At 44.2% G+C, this 20,392-nt stretch overlaps 1 protein-coding gene across 1 annotated transcript in view; it reads right to left on the reverse strand.

Moving 5' to 3' along the window:
• LOC308703268 (alpha-2,8-sialyltransferase 8F-like) overlaps positions 1-17,937 on the reverse strand; it is a gene marked incomplete at its 3' end in the record, with an annotated part of 34,323 nt that extends 16,386 nt beyond the window's left edge. Inside the window, exons 1-5 of the mRNA XM_081386589.1 lie at positions 17,810-17,937; positions 13,976-14,056; positions 6,322-6,408; positions 5,229-5,373; positions 1,789-1,901 (exon numbers count right to left, since the gene is read on the reverse strand). Of these exons, the coding sequence (XP_081242715.1) occupies positions 1,789-1,901; positions 5,229-5,373; positions 6,322-6,408; positions 13,976-14,056; positions 17,810-17,916 (533 nt within the window). The 5' untranslated portion in view covers positions 17,917-17,937. The remainder of the gene's footprint in view (positions 1-1,788; positions 1,902-5,228; positions 5,374-6,321; positions 6,409-13,975; positions 14,057-17,809) is intronic.
• Between the last annotated feature and the right edge of the window lie 2,455 nt (positions 17,938-20,392).

Consider the following 20,392-nt stretch of genomic DNA (forward strand, 5'->3'; position numbering starts at 1 on the left):
TCCTATTTTCATCCTCTTATATGTAAACCAACCAGGTTGACAAACAAAACTGCCACCCTGATTGATAATATTTTTACAAACTCTTTTGATTATGAATCTAATTCAGGAATATTGTGTACGGACATTTCAGACTACTTCCCCCATATTTAATTTGAATTTAGGAATTAGTGGTAGCTCAAGAATGTTTGTAGATAAACCAAGCTATCGAAAATTTAGTGAAATGAATATAGATCGTTTTAAATCCATGATTGAACACACAACATGGGATGATATTTATATTCACATGATGCTGAATTGGCTTACCAGTTATTTTTTCAAACATTTAATTCTATATTCCATGAGTGTTTTCCTAAGCCATGGTTCTCTTCAGGATTATTGAAGTCCTCAATAAAGAAAAACAAGTTATATAGAAAATTTCTTAAAAATCCAACTCCATATAATTGTGATACATACAAACAATATAAAATCAATTTACTCACTTACTTCGTATAGCTAAGAAAAATTATTATTCATATCAACTTAAAGAGTCTGCTAGTAATATAAAATCTACATGGAATATCATTAATGAATTACTTAACAAAAAAAAAGGCTCTGTTTGTCACGGATTGGCCAGGTTCATCCACCACAATCATCCAGCGATCACAGTCACCTGAGTTTTAATAAGTCTCACCTGCACCCCATCAATCACCACTGCTTCATAAGCACACCTCACGCACCTCTCATTGTCCGGGCTCGTTTATCCGAAGCGGACTCATAGTGCTTCTCTCTGCGAGTTTCACTACTAAACTTACCTGTGTTTACTTACCTGTTCTCTACGACGATTCCAGTCTTTTCCAGATCTCATCTCGAGTGGTGTCCGAGCCGTAAGCCTGTCTGTCCCATCAAGTGGTGCGTGAGTGTGTGCTGTCACCTGTCATCCTCTTCATACGAAGATCATCTCCACTCTGAAGTCTCATCCTGCCGTTCCTGCAACAGATACAGCGATCATTCATTCACGAATTTCATTCAAGAACTCTGCACTCCTGAACTCTGATACTCACCTAAATTCTGCACGTTGATTCTTCTTGACACTCAGCTGTTTAAATAAACATTACATCACTACTTACCTTGTTGTCCGTCTGCTTCCGTAACACTGTTAAAATTCCAACAAATTTTACTAAAGATGGTATTTCTTTTGTCAACCCTTTTGATATAGCAAATGGATTAAATGATTTCTTTGCTAATGTTGGTAGGCATCTTGCTGAAAAAATCGTTTATACAGATGGTTGTCCAACCGATCCAATTATAGGTTGCTTTCCTGCAATAGGTAATTTTGATCAGATCAGGGTTGGATCTGAACTCTGCAGGTAGGTAGATCTCCACGAACAGGGGTGCGTTTCCCAAAAGCATCATTGGCCAACTATGGTCGCAAGTTCCATTGAACTCTATTGGTAATGACAGAACTTGCGACCATAGTTGGCTTTGGGAAACGCACCCCAGCCCACCCCTGGCCAAGTATGTCTAAAAATGTTCATTTTCACCTTGAGTTTCTCTTCAATATCCATATACAGTCTGTCATCTCTGTGACACATTATGCTTAGTTACAGAATTTCCAAACCAAGGTTTGTGTTTAAAATAATTTTAAACCATATTTACCTGAACAATTTTTACCAATGTTCAGTCAAAACATATTTTCTAAGAATTTACAGCTTACAGCTATATTTTTTCACCTGTTTTCCATATAAATCACTCTGGTTGAGTACATTGTTGTAGCCAGTGAGGGAGCAAGGAATTATGGGATGTGTTTACCACATGACGAAGTCTGTGCTGTCAATCTCACTTCCACAGCTGCTGTTTTTCAAAATCCCCCCGCTACCGACCACAGCACACCGACCCAGACGCCGACCGGACCAGGGGTAGTCCTGCATACACACACACACACACACACACACAAACACACGGGCACACACACACTACATTAACAATGACATTTCATAGTTCCATTGCAAGGGAACTTGCGTTGCATCAAGAATTGACTCTGTTGGAACGCATCTGTGTGATTGCGTCGTGAAGCACATGTGAAATTAGTCCAATGGCATGACAGCATCATAGGTGGGTGACATCACAACTGGGAAACTATAAAGCATACCCAAACCAAGCAGCGCTAGCTTCTATGTCTTCAGCAAGCAATCTCTGTGAAATTGAAATTGTCTTATTTGGTGTTACTGTCTCTGATAAATAAGAGTTATAATGATGGCGAACAAACAACATTTGAAATTGTGCGTTCCTCCCTGCCCTCGCTACATCACGGATGGGGATACACATGATTTATGCGTAGTTTGTTTGAGAGTGGAGCATGCATAGTTAGCTTTTGAGGGGGTTGGCTTTGAGCATTGTGAAAAGCTTCCATTACGGACGCTCTCCTCAGACTTGTGTTCCTTGCAGCTCTGGTCCTGCTGCTGCCGAGGTGGAGTGGCGATTCAGGTCGGGGGTCTGTAGATGGGGATCTAGAGACAGGCCTGGCCTTTTCTCTGCCCTCAACCGCTGGATTCAGTGTTTTTTCTTAGGGTCAGGAAGCACAAGCTGTGGTTTCTTCCACCCCGAGTGAGGCTCCGGTGCTGCAGTTATCCAGCTGTTAGGAGTTGGATATTGTTAGCATCGATGCAAGAGAGGTTGAGGACTTGCCACCTCACACTCCTGCATATGAGGAGCTCATGGAGGTTGTGACTCAAAACATCGACTGGCCTGCCGAGAAGAAGGACATTTGTCCTAAAAGCAAGTTGGACAAACGCTTCCTGCCCTCACGGTCGCAACCAGTCTCTTATCGTGTGTATAGTTCTCAGACATCTAACTCCAGCTATCTCTCCCCCGAGTCAGCATCGTCCCTGAAGGCCCCGGTGTTACCCACCAAGCCGGTCAGAACAACATCAACTTTGGTGGGTAAAGCTTATTTGGCAGCAGGTCAGGCTACATGCCATGTCCCATACCAGACTGACCTGCTAGGAGACCTAGATCTTGAGAGAGCTGCGCTGGGCCACAGATCCTTCTCTCCAGGCCAAAAAGGAGACGGCTAAATCTATCAGCCGTTCTATGGCAGCCTTGGTGCCAGTGGAGGGGCATCTTTGGTTAAACCTCTCAGGGATAAATGATAAAGATTAAAGTTTCCTCATGGACGCCCCGCTTTCACCTCCTGGCTTCTTCAACGAGTCAATACAGTCATCGAGAGGTTTCAGGAGGCAAACAAGCAGTTTCTCCCCCGCCACTCTCAGGTCTCATCTTCGAACTCGCCACCCAAGGCTCAAGACCATTTCCCCAGAGGGTCAATCCAATTTGCATGATCAAGTTAGAAGTAGCCCTGGTCCCTTCACCTTGTCATTGCGTAATGCTAACCTTCACAGGCTGGGAAACAGTCCTAGATGGTCGCTCGACTCAAGGTCTGTGGAGAGGTCATCAGCTCTGAGGTGATGGATGTGTTTCTTTCTCTAAAGTACATCCTCTCAGACCTCAAGGGCCACCATGTTCTTGTCTGCACAAACAACACATATATAAACCTGCATTCGTGTCCACTTTGCAAATGTGCACACCAGATCCTCCTGTGGGCTCAAGGAAAGCTGCTCTCCATCAGGGCTGCTTATATCCCAGGGAGCAGATGTCCTGTCGACGCAGGGGCTGAGCCCCAGGCAATGGAGACCCCACCCCAAGTGTGGGACCCCCGGGTTCGGCCGGTGCCCGGGTGAGGGTAGAGGCCTGGGCTGTGGGGTAGCTCTGGTTCTCCGAGTCGGGCAGAGGGGTGGACCGAGGTGGGGGGTCCCTGCCCGGAGCTCTGGTTCTCCGAGTCGGGCAGAGGGTGGACCGAGGTGGGGGTCCCTGCCCGGAGCTCTGGTTCTCCGAGTCGGGCAGAGGGGTGGACCGAGGTGGGGGGTCCCTGCCCGGAGCTCTGGTTCTCCGAGTCGGGCAGAGGGTGGACCGAGGTGGGGGTCCCTGCCCGGAGCTCTGGTTCTCCGAGTCGGGCAGAGGGGTGGACCGAGGTGGGGGGTCCCTGCCCGGAGCTCTGGTTCTCCGAGTCGGGCAGAGGGGTGGACCGAGGTGGGGGTCCCTGCCCGGAGCTCTGGTTCTCCGAGTCGGGCAGAGGGGTGGACCGAGGTGGGGGGTCCCTGCCCGGAGCTCTGGTTCTCCGAGTCGGGCAGAGGGGTGGACCGAGGTGGGGGGTCCCTGCCCGGAGCTCTGGTTCTCCGAGTCGGGCAGAGGGGTGGACCGAGGTGGGGGTCCCTGCCCGGAGCTCTGGTTCTCCGAGTCGGGCAGAGGGGTGGACCGAGGTGGGGGGTCCCTGCCCGGAGCTCTGGTTCTCCGAGTCGGGCAGAGGGGTGGACCGAGGTGGGGGTCCCTGCCCGGAGCTCTGGTTCTCCGAGTCGGGCAGAGGGGTGGACCGAGGTGGGGGGTCCCTGCCCGGAGCTCTGGTTCTCCGAGTCGGGCAGAGGGGTGGACCGAGGTGGGGGGTCCCTGCCCGGAGCTCTGGTTCTCCGAGTCGGGCAGAGGGGTGGACCGAGGTGGGGGTCCCTGCCCGGAGCTCTGGTTCTCCGAGTCGGGCAGAGGGGTGGACCGAGGTGGGGGGTCCCTGCCCGGAGCTCTGGTTCTCCGAGTCGGGCAGAGGGGTGGACCGAGGTGGGGGTCCCTGCCCGGAGCTCTGGTTCTCCGAGTCGGGCAGGAGAGCCGGGTGGGTCCCTCCTCCCGAGGTGGTGGAGCAGATATAAAGGGTGTTCGACTAGGTGTTTGCGTCTTGAGAGATGGCACACTGTCCATTATGGTTTTCCCTCATGCATCCAGCTGCTCTGGGTCTGTATGCTTTTCCCCCGATCACTCTGACCCCGGAAGTTCTGGAGAAAGTTTGCCGGGACAAGGGTTCTATTACAAAGGTCCCTTCTAATGTGGCCAGATCAATTGAAAACATGTTTTGGCAGTGAGGATCAGTGAAATGTCATCATAATATTTCACTATATAAGTAAGGACACTCACAATAACACACAAACTCACTCTCTTTCTCTCGCTCTCTCTCTCTCTCTCTCTTACACACACACACACACACACACACACACACACACACACACACACACACACACACACACACACACACTTATACTCTCTCTCTCTCTCTCTCTCTAACATACACACCTTCACACACTCACACTCACTCACACACACACACACACACACACACACACACACACACACACACACACACACACACACACCTTGGGCAGCATACTGTGAAGTGCTGCATTAATGTTGTATGTTTTTGTTGTGCTTGTTTCATATTGGATGGATTGATTGATGGCTGTGTTGCATTGGGTGAGAATGAATGATCCTGTGGCGTTGCAACAAAACTGCAGCCGGATTCTGTCATAAACAGAGAGAGAGAAAGAGAGAGCGAGAGAGAGAGAGAGAGAGAGAGAGAGAGAGAGAGAGAGAGAGAGAGAGAGAGAGAGAAAATTTAAAAATAAAAAGTTTACGAGGACTCATTTTATACAAGCGTTAAGCTGTCACTATACCTCTTGATCAGTTTACATGACTAGGAGAACTATGACACATCTAATTTAATAACCTGTTAATCAGCAAATAACGTATAGCATAACTGGATTGGAGATTAATTAGGGGTGGTTGATTATGATTTGACTTTTCTAACTTTAGTTAGTGTGTAATGTTGCTGTTTGAGCATAAACAACATCTGCAAAGTTACAACGCTCAAAGTTCAGAGCAAAGGGAGAGATTTTCATTTAAAGAAATCACTTTTTAAGGACTACAACAAACGGCTGGTAGAGACTACACCACATTCCTCCTGGGTTAGTGACATCACCAACCCTAAAATGAACATAAACCCCGCCCCTGGGACACAATTTATAGATTATCATGACAGAATATGCCAATCAATGACTAGAAGATAACTCCACATAAGCTTCATAAATTCATCAACTAACCGTTCAGAAATACCCCGTTGTCTACATGTTGTCACTTCTTCTCGAGTCTCTCCATCTTTGTCTGACTCCGGTTTGAACATAAAAGGCTAAAAGTTTTTGAAATGTTCAGTGCATGTGTGTGTGAGGTAAAAGGACACTAGCTCTTGAAGCTCCGCCTCCTGTGCCAGGAGCATCAGCTCATTTGCATTTAAAGGAACAGACACAAAACGAGACGTTTTTGCTCACCCTCAACAAGTGACAACTTTAACATGCTATATAAAAATATCTGTGTGGTATTTTGAGCTAAAACTTCCCACACACACTGGTGACATCAAAGACTTATTTTACTTCTTGTGAAAAGGGCATTATATCACCCCTTTAAATTACACACCTGTTTATGTCTTGTTCAGTCATGTTCGGTTTGTAAGGGCAGTTTAAGAAATCGGAGAGTTCCTGGGTAAAACTCTTCATGTCTATCCTATAGAAAGAAGCACATGAGATGTTTGAAAACAATCATTCTCATTATTTACTCCCTCAGGCGCAGGGGCAGATTAATGTTATATCACCCCTTCCTAAGTCAGTTCAGGTCTCCAATGCTAGTGGCGAGCGCTTGTTTTCTAAACTGGCGCATGTCAAGAACAGGGACAATGCACAACGCCATTGGATCAGAGCACTGTCAATCACTGCCTTACACTGCTCATTGTTGTCTGTAAATTTGACAATGCCAATATAGTTACTTGAATCTGAATTTGTCAATCGCTGATTGATTTGAGATGCAGAGTTTTTCCATCTGGAGGAGAGACCACAGACCAGATCTCATCGCAATGTTCAATGGTTCTGATTACTCTTGTGTGGCTGATCAAGCTATTATATATAGCTAGTATGAGCAATCAAAATGCTTTCTCCAGATTTGACTGTAACAATACTGCAAACATTGAAAAAGTAGTCTTTAATAATGTCAAAATATTTATACAAATGCAAAACCTAATACAACTAAATTATTATTATTATTATAACTGAAAATAATGTTTCCAGCAACTAGGGATTACACAGCCAGGTTTATATATTTATATGGTTATACAGCCATCTAGTGGTTACACTATGGTATTACAGATGATAACATTTACATTTACATTTATTCATTTAGCTGACGCTTTTATCCAAAGCGACTTACAATTGCTATATATGTCAGAGGTCGCACGCCTCTGGAGCAACTAGGGGTTAAGTGTCTTGCTCAGGGACACATTGGTGTCTCACAGTGGATTCGAACCCGGGTCTCTCACACCAAAGGCATGTGTCTTATCCATTGCGCCACACCACCCCATAGTGCACCAAATGGTGCATAATTTAAAGGTAAATATTTTGTACCGTAAAATCCTCTTATATAGCCAGTATTTATTTGTTTTCCCAGAGATTTTCATCTGAATAGCCATTATTAGTGATATTTATTTTATCACTAATATTTATTCGTGTGGAGGTGGTTGTCTTGTGATCTTTGTGACTCACCGTCTGAACTACATTAACTGGACCACAGGTCTATAGATTGGGTGAATTGCATGTGTATGTTGGCACACAAAGCTAAGTACATAGTTAATGATAACCTTCACATTTAAAGCAAATATAATAAAGATTCAAATGTTTGCAGAGGCATGTAAGTGAAATGCATTTCAGCTGATGATGAACATATAGCACAGTATCTGCCAGGATGGAAAAAAAAGATAGATAAAAGATAAAGCTTCACTGTTTACATTGAAAGGTAATAGTCAAATTACACTTCCTCAATTGCAAGACTGTCAATGATTTTAGTTCAAAGTAGTCGAATTAAATCAAGTTTTTCAGTAATTTAAGAATATCTAATGTGATACAATTTGGGGTAAAAAAGCACAGTGTTTTTAGAGCGCAACAATCAAACACTTCCATCAAAGCATTACAGTTCTCTTACGAGAGGTTCTCTCGCATTGCGTAAGTTTAGCTTACGCTACGGGAAAGTTCTCTTTTCTCGAGATCTGAAGCCAAAAAATTATCCTTAATTTTGTATTAATTGTCAACGCAGTGCGGCAGCCGGCTGACCATGGCAGGCTACATAAGCGTGCTCATTTGCTGCCCAGCAGCAGCTGCTGCAGCCTACCAGTGAGCCCTGTGTGACATCACGCCCTATGAGGGTGCTTTGCACCCTCCACACCCTTCTAACCGTCAGGATGGGTGTGGCTAGCGTGTATATAAGGAAGGGTTCACAGGCTGAGAATCTGATTTTCATCTCTCACACGCGCTTTCTCTCATTCTAAAAGAGCACGAGGCGTTTTTCTAAAAAAACGCCTAGTTTTTCTTGTCGTTCTTGTTTTTCCTGACCACACTCTCTACGGGCGGCTGCCCCGAGTGCGAAGAACTCTCAATATCGACCCTGCGGGCTCGACTTGAAGTTTTCGACCAAGCTGTCGTTCCGCCCGTCTCTGCCGGGCCGCGCAGGAAGAAGCGCCGCTCACAGAAACCACCGGAGACTGATGTGACACTGAGGAGCTCGCCGGAACCCCTCCCTCTCTCGCCCTCTCCACCCCCCTTCCCGGCCGCTCAACCGCCGGCTCTTGCCCGAGCCGCCTCTGCGTCAGGGGATGAGGCGAACGAGATAGGCACCCTCCCTCTGTTCGAGCCGCGCAACAGCGCCGCTCACAAGGAATGGCAGAAGCGGACGGTCTTGGAGCTCTCTTTACGTTACAAGAAAGCTACTCCGTTCGCGCGCGTCACTCACCGGCGAAAGGAGAACAGAGTGTTTTCGTCCCGCCATGGCCGGACCAACCTCCATTTCTCACACATTTCTCAGTCCCCTCTTAAGTTCAGGCGACTGGAATTGTTAATATCGCAGTATACGAGCCTGTTTTGAAACATGCACGCCACCAAAAAAAAGCCGTCACAAGACATGATGACGCTCTCTGCCTACTCGCCCCGTTCGCGCGCGTCACTCATCCCTCTCTCTCCCTTGTTGAGCCACGCAGATTGCGCCGTTCACAAGGGATGACAGAGCGGACGGTCACGAGCAACGTTCAGCGCGCACGCCTCACTCACTGGCGAAAAGAGGAGAGAGAGAGTGTTTTAGTCCCGCTGAGGCCGGACCAACCTCCAATTCTCACACATTTCTCAGTCCTCTCTTAAGTTCAGGCGGCTGGAAATATTACTATTGCAGTAAACGAGCCTGTTTTAATACACGCACGCCTGCAAACAAACGCCGACACGAAACATGATGACGCTCTCTTATATGCTCGCGCTAACTGAAAGCTAATGTGTTCTCCCGTGTGGCTTAGTGGCAGAATCTTAGGTTTCGCTAGAGACCCATGTTCGATCCCGGCTCTCGCGGCTTCTCCGAGCTCGCGGCCAGCTTTTCTTACATACAGAAAGCGAACCCGCCTCTCGCACCACGCCTACTCATGGTGCTCGAGTATTTATGAGCGTCTAAACACGAGGGAGGAAAAGACGGTTAAGTCCCGCTGCGGCCGGACCACCGTCAAAGCTTCACGCTCTGTCAGTCCCCGTTGCCACGGCTACTGCAGTTGTTTACCTCGCAGCCAACGAGCCGGTAAATCTACCCTCTCGCCTGCACACAACCGCCGTTTTCACGACGACCCAGAGAAATCTCAAAAGAGTATGATGTCTGGTTGTACGGCTCATGCCGCATGTGTTTCAAGTGTAGTAAATGTGCCCACGTTTCTGTGTTCACCCCTACACACAAGCACTATAAATCCCATGTCTCTCACAGAGCCCACTCTCATAAAGTGGGCAAAAGCCGCTCGAGTGTTAGAAGTAGGTCACGTGTCCTACTCGCTACCGGTCATGTTTCAAATGTAAGTCCTGTGCCCGCACTCGAGCGCTCACACATACTAAGAAACATTTCGCCCCCGACGCCGTTCTCGCGCGTCGCGCCTCACACTATATGTTCCCCGTCCAAAGCCACTGGGACACTGTGTGTAAAACGGCCAGTCATCGCTGCATGCGAGCCGCCGTATTTAAGCACCGAGAGTGCGCGCGCTGCGCCCGCGCCTCCGTATCGAGCTCTCGAGCCCGCGATACGCAGCAATCAGAGCCCGGAGGCAATTCTGCCCCTAGCCGCACACGCAAAAGCGTGGGAAGCTATTCCAGGCGCGTCAGAATGGGTGCTGAGCACAGTAAAAAAAGGGCTATACTCTGCAGTTCGCTCGCCGCCCCCCGTGCTTTTGAGCGCGAACCGAGACGAGAGTGAATGGGGAAGTAGCACATCTACTTCGATCAGAAATAGCGACACTTCTGTGCAAAGGGGCTATAGAACCGGTACCCCCTTCTCTGAGCGAGTCAGGCTTTTACAGCCGTTATTTCCTCATTCCCAAGAAGGACGGAGCTCTCAGACCGATTTTGGATCTGAGATATTTGAACAAGGCTCTTATGAGAAGACCGTTCAAAATGCTCACAACCAGGCAGATCCTCGCGCAGATTCGCCAGAGGGACTGGTTTATCTCTCTCGATCTGAAAGACGCTTACTTTCAGATCCAGATAATACCCTGTCACAGGCCATTCTTGAGATTCGCTTTCGACGGTCAGGTATATCAGTACACCGTCCTGCCATTCAGCCTGTCTTTAGCACCCCGTACATTCACGAAGTGCATGGACTCGGCTCTCGCTCCCCTGAGAGGCCAGGGAATGCAAATTTTGAACTATTTGGACGATTGGCTAATTCTAGCACAGTCAGAGGAAGAGCTCATCGCTCACAGAACAGTGCTTCTCTGTCGACCTCTTTTTTGCGTCAAAAGACAACGCTCACTGCCCGGCGTTCTTCTCAAAGAGCGAGGACGCGCTGGCCCAAATCTGGCCCAGCCTCCCGCTGTACGCCTTCCCTCCGATCTCCCTGTTACCACAGGTCATCAAGAGAATCAGGGAAACGCACCACCCAGTGCTTCTTGTAGCCCCGCGATGGGAGAACCAAATCTGGTACCCAGAGCTAGTGAGGCTGTCGCACTTAGCCCCATGGCCGATCCCGGTGAGAAATGATCTCCTCTCTCAAGCCGGTGGATCAATCTGGCATCCCCATCCAGAGCGCTGGTCTCTGCATGCGTGGATAATCAACGGACACCCGTTGACCTGCCAGAAGGGGTCGTAAACACGATTACGCAGTCTAGAGCTCCCTCTACGAGAAGGCTCTACGCGTCTAAATGGTCTGTGTTCTCTAAATGGTGCTCTACTAAGAGCCTGGATCCACGTACATGTGGGGTTCCACGGGTGCTCTCCTTCCTACAAGAGCTGTTGGACAAGGGCAGGTCCCCTTCCACGCTCAAAGTGTATGTTGCGGCCATTGCAGCGTTCGCGGAGATGACGCGCGGCCGTACAATAGGAAGGAACGAGCTCATCATCTGTTTCCTCAGGGGAGCCAGACGGATGAATCCCCCGCGGCCCCCCTCGATTCCTATTTGGGATCTGTCCTTGGTCCTGGAGGCCCTGAAGGCTTTTCCATTTGAACCGCTTGAATCTGTGGATTACAAATACCTTTCGCTCAAAACCGTTTTTCTGATAGCTCTGTCTTCAGTAAAACGTGTGGGGGATCTGCATGCGCTATCTGTTAGCCCCGCATGTCTTGAGTTCGGACCAAATGACTCCATAGTCATCCTCAAACCGAGACACGGTTACATCCCCAGAGCGATTGGTACCCCCTTTAGGGCGCAAATCATCTCCCTGTCAGCTCTGCCAGCATCCGATAGTGAGGACAGTGTTAACCTCTTATGCCCTGTCCGGGCGCTGAGGGTTTACATCACGCTCTCCGCCGCCTTCAGGCGTTCCGAGCAGCTCTTTGATTCGTTTGGTGGGCGCACCAAGGGTCTCGCCGCCTCGAAACAGAGCCTGTCCAGGTGGATAGTGGATGCGATCGCAGCAGCTTATGCCTCCAAACACCTGCAGTGCCCTTTGGGTATCAGAGCCCACTCCACTAGAGGCATGGCCTCGTCGTGGGCCTGGTCCAGTGGGATTTCTATTCATGACATTTGCATGGCAGCGGGCTGGGCCTCCCCATCGACATTAGTGAGGTTTTATAACCTGGAAGTTCCCGCCTTACAGGCTAAACTGTTGTCAGTATAAGTGATGTGTATGTTCTGCCCAACCAGTACAACGTTCATGTACTGGTAATATTTCTGGTAATGGCACCAAGGGAAGACAGACCGGCTGTGCCGCTCTGTCTCTTTGTTCCCCATTACGCGCTTGTGTACCGGTGCTGGCCCGCGCCACTGGCCGCCTGTCCTACACTTAGTGGCGCTGGGGGTTATTCTCTCTACACATAGACCGGCGAGACCGCTCTATTTTTCCCCTAATGTGTGCTTATGTACTGTGCAGGCCCGCGCTGCTGGCCGCACTGCTTACGTTGGTATATAGACCGGCAGTGCCGCTCTATCTTATATGAAGTGCTTTGTACATGTGCTGGCCCGTTTCTCCGACTGGCCGCCTGCTCCAGCATGTTGTTTTCCCCGGTCTCCCTGGGACTCATGCACTGATGCTCATGCACTGATGCTCGGCGCGCACGGCGTTGACAAGGGGTTCCCGTAGCGTAAGCTAAACTTACGCAATACGAGAGAACGTACTCGGTTACCTAATGTAACCTTGGTTCTCTCTAGAAGAGGGAACGAGTATTGCGTAACCTGCCGTGCCGCGCCACGAGCTTTTGCGCTGCAGACTATGAAAACCAGATTCTCAGCCTGTGAACCCTTCCTTATATACAAGCTAGCCACACCCATCCTGACGGTTAGAAGGGTGTGGAGGGTGCAAAGCACCCTCATAGGGCGTGACGTCACACACGGCTCACTGGTAGGCTGCAGCAGTTGCTTCCGGGCAGCAAATGAGCACGCTTATGTAGCCTGCCATGGTCTGCCGGCTGCCGCACTGCGTTGACAATGAATACAAAATTAAGGATAATTTTTTGGCTTCAGATCTCGAGAAAAGAGAACTTTCCCGTAGCATAAGCTAAACTTACGCAATACTCGTTCCCTCTTCTAGAGAGAACCGAGGTTACATTAGGCCAGTGGTTCTCAAACTTTTTTGGTCACGCCCCCCTTTAAACCTTTAAAAAAATCTGAGCCCCCCCTCCCAAAAAAAATTAATAATAAATATGTTTTTTTACAATGAAAAACGTGCAATGATAAACTTACAAGTGTCTCTGATTTAGGAAATTATTGAAGGCCTGCTTTCTGTATTTCTCCTTGAAAAATAAAAAATAAAAAATTACAAAATAAAATAAAAACGTGCAATGAAAAACAGGAATAGTTTTAATTTGTCATGTCATTGAATCAACAGTAAGAGAGAATAATAAACCAGAACTTAAACTTTTCATTTATAATTAAAAGTTAATATATAGCAGCTTTGGAGAGTGCCTCACGAGCTCAGCTTCTGGTTGGTCTTCTCACCAGAGCGCGCACAGCAGCGGAGTGCCGCGTTCACAATAGCAGCTCGTGATTCAGTCCGCTGAAGAGGTTTTTTTCTTTGGCGAGCAACTTCTATGTTGGGCTTGTTCCAACGGTCTGAAGAAGAACGATTCATTGCCGTTCGTTGCCGCTTTATAAAAGAAGAGCGCTTTCACTACCGCTTTCACGCACTTGAATGCCGTAGTAACGTAACGGCTGTATTTTTATTTATTTATTTTTTGCTGATCTCCCGCGCCCCCCCTGCAGTAACCTTGCGCCCCCCCTGGGGGGCGCGCCCCACACTTTGAGAACCACTGCATTAGGCAACCGAGTACGTTTTCCACGTGAAATAGTTAAGAGTTTTCTAATCTGTTTCACAATACGCCGCATTTGAGTTACAATTATATTTGCAGTAGGCCTATACAAGTACTGAATTTATATGATTTTTAAAACTAACTACTTTTATGATTTCTTTTCTCACAAAATGAAAAGCTGTAAAGCTAAAAATGTTTTTTTTTTTTTTTTTTTACGTCATCTGCTGAGCATCAGACAAATAAACGAGTTTATAATCGGAAAGTCAGAAATTGCACATATTTCTGGAGCCTTGTTCTCATTCACTTTTATTTGATCTTCATTCTCACACACCTTTTAGCCGGTTTGATAACGGAAAACTTGCGTCTGAGGTTTGCGCAGCGCAGCTTCTGAAGCGCCTCTGTCATCGCATCTCTGAAAGAAAAAGAGCATAAAATATATTGTCTTGTGCACTAAACCAGAACCTTCATCAAACATATTCAGTGCTGTGAAAAAGTATTTGCCCCCTTCCTGATTTTTTTTTCCACATATTTGTCACACTTAAATTATTCAGATTACAAAACTAATTTTAAATATTACTGAAACAAGCAACATAACTTAGCTGTTTTGGAAATGTTGTTTTGAATTTATTTCACCAGTGTGTAAGACTATGTTGTAGTGTGTGTGTTTGTGAGGGCTTGTGTGTGATATCTCAGGGCAAAGTTTGGTTTTTCAGCAAGAGTGAATGGTTTTGAGTGTAGAGCTTCATTTTGACCTGAAAATATGATGTTTGGGGAATTGGGTGAGACGTTATGGATTTGTGTTTACAGTTTTGAGAATACGAGGCATAGTTTCAAGAAATGTGTTTAAGCAATCGAGAAAAAACTGTAACTGAGGGAGTGTGGCCTGCAGTTCTTTAGATTACGTGCCCCCCTTAATCATATGGTCATTCAGCAAACTTACTATTGAGAGCAAAAAAACCTATTCGCATATTCCATAACGAAACGTCTTCAGCAGCATTTAGCTCACAGGAGCACTAATCTCTGTAACTTCAGAAATATGAATTGGAAATTAGTCGGAGCAGCCACGGCCTTATATAGTGTCGAATTTTCATATTAATTTGCCTTCTAAAAATACTGTTTCCACGTAAAAAAAAAAAAAAAAATGTATTTTTTCTCAGAATTGCGTGATATAAACTCAAAATTGCAAGTTATAAAGTCAGAGTTGCGTGATATACAATCGCATTTGCGTGTTATAAAGTCAGAATTGTGAGATAAACTTGCAGTTGTGAGATAAAAAGTCACATTTATCTTTTAATACAAAAAAAAATTATTATTCCGTGACGAAAACAAGCTTATGCTTCCTGATTGCTTTTAGAGGGAAAAGCTGTCCATAAATGCTGGTCTAGGATCAGTTTGCTCCGTAATAAAATAATATTGGCGAAACTCCGCCCAAGTAGCAATGCTTCGCCTTCTGAGAATATAGAGCTGGTAAGTCCCACCCTTCCGCTAACCCCGCTGGACCTCTAGGTTGAAAAATCGTCAATGCAAGTGAATGGGAGAAAATAATTATTTTCTGGTCCTGTTTGAATTGTGCCATGAATGTGAACATATGTTGTCTGTGAATTTTTTATATAACTTTTCATGTTACGAGTTTGACAGTATATGGTATGATTCTTCGGCTAGCAGTTGTGGAAAAGACATAACGAGAAAGACTACAAGTCGCCTATGTGACGTCAGCCCATAAAGTTGACTTACCTGTATTTTTCGCCAACCTCAACGATTTTGTCCTCTCCCTGAAAGAAGGCGGTGAAGTGCACCAAAGACACAGCCATGTTTAGCGGGATCCGTGAGCTAGTGTCCGTGTGAGAGTGGTGGTGACGTTTCAAACGCGTCAAAAGCAGCGAGAGTTGTAGTCCACAAAGTGCTCTCACACAAAGTCTAACCGTATCAAACTTCTACCCGCTAAATTGTAGCATTCTTTACACGAAAAATTATATTAAAAATTCACAGACAACATATGCTCACATTGATGGCAAAATTCAAACGGGACCAGAAAATAATTATTTTCTCCCATTCACTTGCATTGACGATTTTTCAACCTAGAGGTCCAGCTGGGTTAGCGGAAGGGGCGGGACTTACCAGCTCTGGTAAGGAAAATGTTGGCGTTATTTTGTCACTTATTGGGAGCAGTATGCTAGCTGGAGCCGTTTACCTCCAGTTTACCTCCAGTCCTGCTAAGCTAGGCTAGCGGTCAGACAGAGTTACGGCACGCACGGAGATGAGAAGGGTATGTATGGACTTATCTAACTCTGGGGGATACGGGGAATAAGATAAAGTCCCAAAAAGTCGGCGTGTTCCTTTTAAAACTGCATTATCTTTGTGTAATGTTAAAATTGGTTTGATGATCTGAATCATTTAAGACAAACATGCAAAAAAAATAATAATAATAATTAGGAAGGGGGCAAATAATTATTCACAGCACTGTATATCAGTATCGAAGTATATCCATCACAGGATCTTAAATCATCTTGTCTAAATCACTAGCACGTCTACTAATACAGTAAAGAAATTTCCCTTCAGGAAATGCTGTTTAAAAAAACAATGAGTAAACATCACCGCATTGCTTCCAACGAATACCATCTGTATTTACATACAGAAACACACTTCAAATACAGAACATCAAGTTAATCTCCAGTCCTTCTTGACAGAAAAACTAACACAAAGGATGTGATGTACATCGGTTTCAAGAAGTGTGTGGACATGTGAATGTCGTTTGAAGAGTTGATTGTAAGAAATATAAGCACAGAATAAGTTTGTAGGTCTGAAACACCAGACGTGTGTTTGGGAAGGGAAGATAGTCAGTCAGTGTTGAATCTGGCTAGTAGATTATTTCCATAGTTCGTGATGAACACCTGGGTGAACATTAATCAATGCAAATGTATTTGCTTAAGCTTTTCAAAATACAGTTGCAGTTGTGAAAAATATGATACACCGGTGTTTAGCCAGATCCAGATGAGAAGTTTATCTATCATCTTTATATCTCTTTTAATTCCTTTTATAACTGTTTTAAGTTTCCTTGCTTTTATTTTGTGATTATTTTAATTATTTTCTGTGTAAAGCACTTTGAATTACTATAGTGCATCAAGTATCTAAATAAACTTGCGTTGCCTTTTAACACCAGAGATCAGGGGCCTCATTTCGCACAAAACGGGGCTGAAAACATGCGTACGCCAGTTCCTGCGCAAAAGGTGGGATTTATAAAGAAAAACTTGACGGGAAAATTTATGATACACCAGTGTTAATCTTTCATCTTTTTATTACTTTTATAACTCTTATATCTCTTATTACTCTTTATATCTCTTTCAATTCCTTTTATAACTCTTAAGTTTCCTTGCTTTTATTCTGTGTAAAGCACTTTGAACTACTATAGTGTATCAAGTGTATAAATAAACTTGCGTTGCCTTTAACACCAGAGATCAGGGCTGGAAAGTCCCTTCAGAAAGCCAAAGGTGACTTTATACATCCACAAAAAAAAAAAAAAAAAAAAATCTTTATTAGAATCTTAGTTTAGATTTTAGAAATCAGATTCTAACTATATTCTAATTCAAGACAGTTTTAAATTGGGTGTTTGAAACCAACTTAGTGAAAGTGCTTAGTAAGTAAAGCACTTGTGTAATCTTGAGATTCTGGTCACGATTTCCCATCGTTGCATACATAGTATCTATACACTGAAAAAATATATATAATCATTTTCACTCGTAAATTGCTTGTATAGGCTAAATTTCACAAACAATTACAAAGAAATGGCAAGTAACACATTGAATTAAACGTGAAATTTTTGAAGAGGAACATAATGAATAAATAGGCTAATTAGTCGAGTTGTCAGGCTTTTCCAAATTTAGTGTTGTGATTTAAAATCCTTAAATCATTCAATAAAAATCTAAATGACAACAACACTGTTCACAATGACATGTGAAGAATAATGATTGTTATTATAGTGTCATGGAAAATAGAAACATTAAATTCATTAATTTTTTTTTTTTAATTCAGTGTCTTAGACTTATTCTTCAAAAGCAAGTAATGATTAGATTTCAATTTTCATGAGAAAAATCCAATCGCACTTAAAGAAATATCCAGATATGACATTTCACATGTTAAAGGTGAAGCATTGAGTGTGCGCGCTCACCTGGACGAGTGTGTCTCGCGTGTGTAGTAGAACATCACACACACACTCTGAGAGATGACCAGGACCATCAGAAGCCTGAAGATCCACTGGAGAAACACCACTGCCATCAGAAGCACGAGTGCTGGACCCAGTGTGTGTGTGACTGAGATGGAGAGTTTAAAAATGACACACACATTTGATAAACAACACTGCTCTCATACTGTCAAATTAAATGGCTTCTATTATAAACCTTTAAAAACAAAAATCCTATATAAGCAAAGCATTAGACTCTGAATTAGATCAAGGATTCAGGCCACAACATGATGAAATCATCATCATTGTCAATGAACAGCCAAGATCACCTGATCTCATGACTTTTATAGCTACAACAATTGTGCATTAAAAACACACAATTATAGCAATCAGAGAAAATTTTATATTACCAAGTCATGGGTCAAGAGCACAACTAAAGCAAACGCTAACCACCATCATGGTGACTTTAAAATACAAAAATATTTATGATTATGATTTCATTACCCCCGAAAGTTAAATACAGTAAATCTGGTTAGTTTAAGTGAAGCTGGTAATAAGTGTACGGTCATGCATTTCACATTTATGTTTGGCAAAATTACATAAGCAGAGGTCAAAATCTTGACATCAAATTGACATTGATACTTTGACGTCAATATGACTTTCATTTTTGACCTATTTTTTGACGTCATTTTGACATCAAGGCGTTGCGTTGAGCAGTTAGTAATTTTCTCTGTTCCCATTGTTCTTTGGTTAACTTTACTAACAGAGAGAATTGCTGTCACTTTAATACCCGCCGCTGCTGACAGAAAATGTTGCGGTTTAAAGTGGACTCGTTTTCATGGTAGGCCTACACAGAATGTTTTTTTTTTTTTTGTAAGCTACACAGAATATTTAATTAAATATTAAAATTAAATATTTAGCCAAGTCTGAAGTTACCAAGCAGCAGTGTATTAACGTTAGCTCAGTTATCAACAGGTGTAGACAGATATGATTATCCTGACCTGAGCTAATTTACTGAACCAACTCACATCTCCTTTCTTTCTTTTCATCCATGATGACATTAAAGTCACGTAACGTTACCTGTTGTTGTTTCTGGCGTTTCATCGCTGTCTGTGCTGCAATCGCTAAGTTACTCGCTCATTAGAACATTCAGTGAGCTATTTTACACAGGCTCGGTCCTGCTCCTCCGTGTCAATGACGGCGTGCGGTTAAACATCATAACAAACGAATATGAGTGGGGGTGGGGAGGACAACAGGATTTTGTAAAGTGTCCCCATAGGAAATTACGCCCGTGGGTAGGACATCATCCCCAAGCTTCATGAACTACCGCTCCTTTCCCCCACAACGTTAACGTGACGTATAAATCTCAATCACACTGTGTTGCCAGGCCCCGCCCTGCTTCTGATAGGCTTGTAACGTTAGTAAGAGCTGCGTTCCTTTCATATGATTGGTAGGTGAAATCAATTGACTCGAAAATATTGAATATTGATTTTTTTTTCTTCCTCACGGCCGCACGCCGGAGATCCGGCACGGTGCCGGAATACTTTAAGCCCTGGCTTCCTCACTACATAAATGTGATAAAGTGATATCTTGCAGAGATGATGATGTGTCATGTTTGATAAAGCACAATCTACAAGTACATTTCATTCTCATCCTGTCTCTGTAAACAAACAGACGTTATTACATCTATTAGTCACTCAGGTCTTAATCTGATGTCCCTGACTGAGACAAACCTGCCCAAATTTAATCCTTTGCCATCTCTGTGTGACAACAGCTCCTTTGAAGCACATGCAATTACTCTCACCAGCACTATTAAAATCCATGTTGTAGTTGTGTGTCGACCGTGAGGTCAGCTGGGTAACTTCTTGGAGGAGTTTGATGTGTTTCTGTCATCATTCCCTGAGGATGGTAGTTCTGGGAGACTTCAACATCCAACTAGAAAAACTGCTGGTTTCCACACTTTGCTCACCTTGTTTGACCTCAAGCAAGTATTTACAGCACGGCAAAAATGTTTTTCTTACTATTTTTGTCTTGTTTCCAGTCCAAATATCAAACATTACTTAAATCAAGATGCATTTACTAAAGTAGTAAAATGACATAAGTTATTAAGTCTGGTTTTCCAGGGGAATTAATCAAAATGAAGTGAGTTGATGCTTAAAAAAGCAAAATGATCTGCCAATGGGGTCAGAAAAATAAAGTTGTTTCTGTTTGAATTAAGATAATTTTTCTGTATATATATATATATATATATATATATATATATATATATATATATATATATATATATATATATATGTATATGTATATATATACACACAGTATATACTCACACATACACACACACATACATTTGATTATTTACTACATTTTCTGTGCCATTTTAGGTAGACCAAGCTGGAAATAAAATAAATACATTTAAAAAAATTAAAATAAATTATTTATTTTTTGATTCAACCATGTTTGTCTTCTACTGAGGAGTTTAATCGCTGTAGGAAAGACAGCTGATTTCTTTAAAATAGCTGTTCCACGTCATGCTACTAAGGAGGACATTAAGCGCCCTATTTTAACGAT

This window comes from Scardinius erythrophthalmus, assembly GCF_964197995.2.
Source record: "Scardinius erythrophthalmus genome assembly, chromosome: 15".
NCBI lineage: Eukaryota > Metazoa > Chordata > Actinopteri > Cypriniformes > Leuciscidae > Scardinius > Scardinius erythrophthalmus.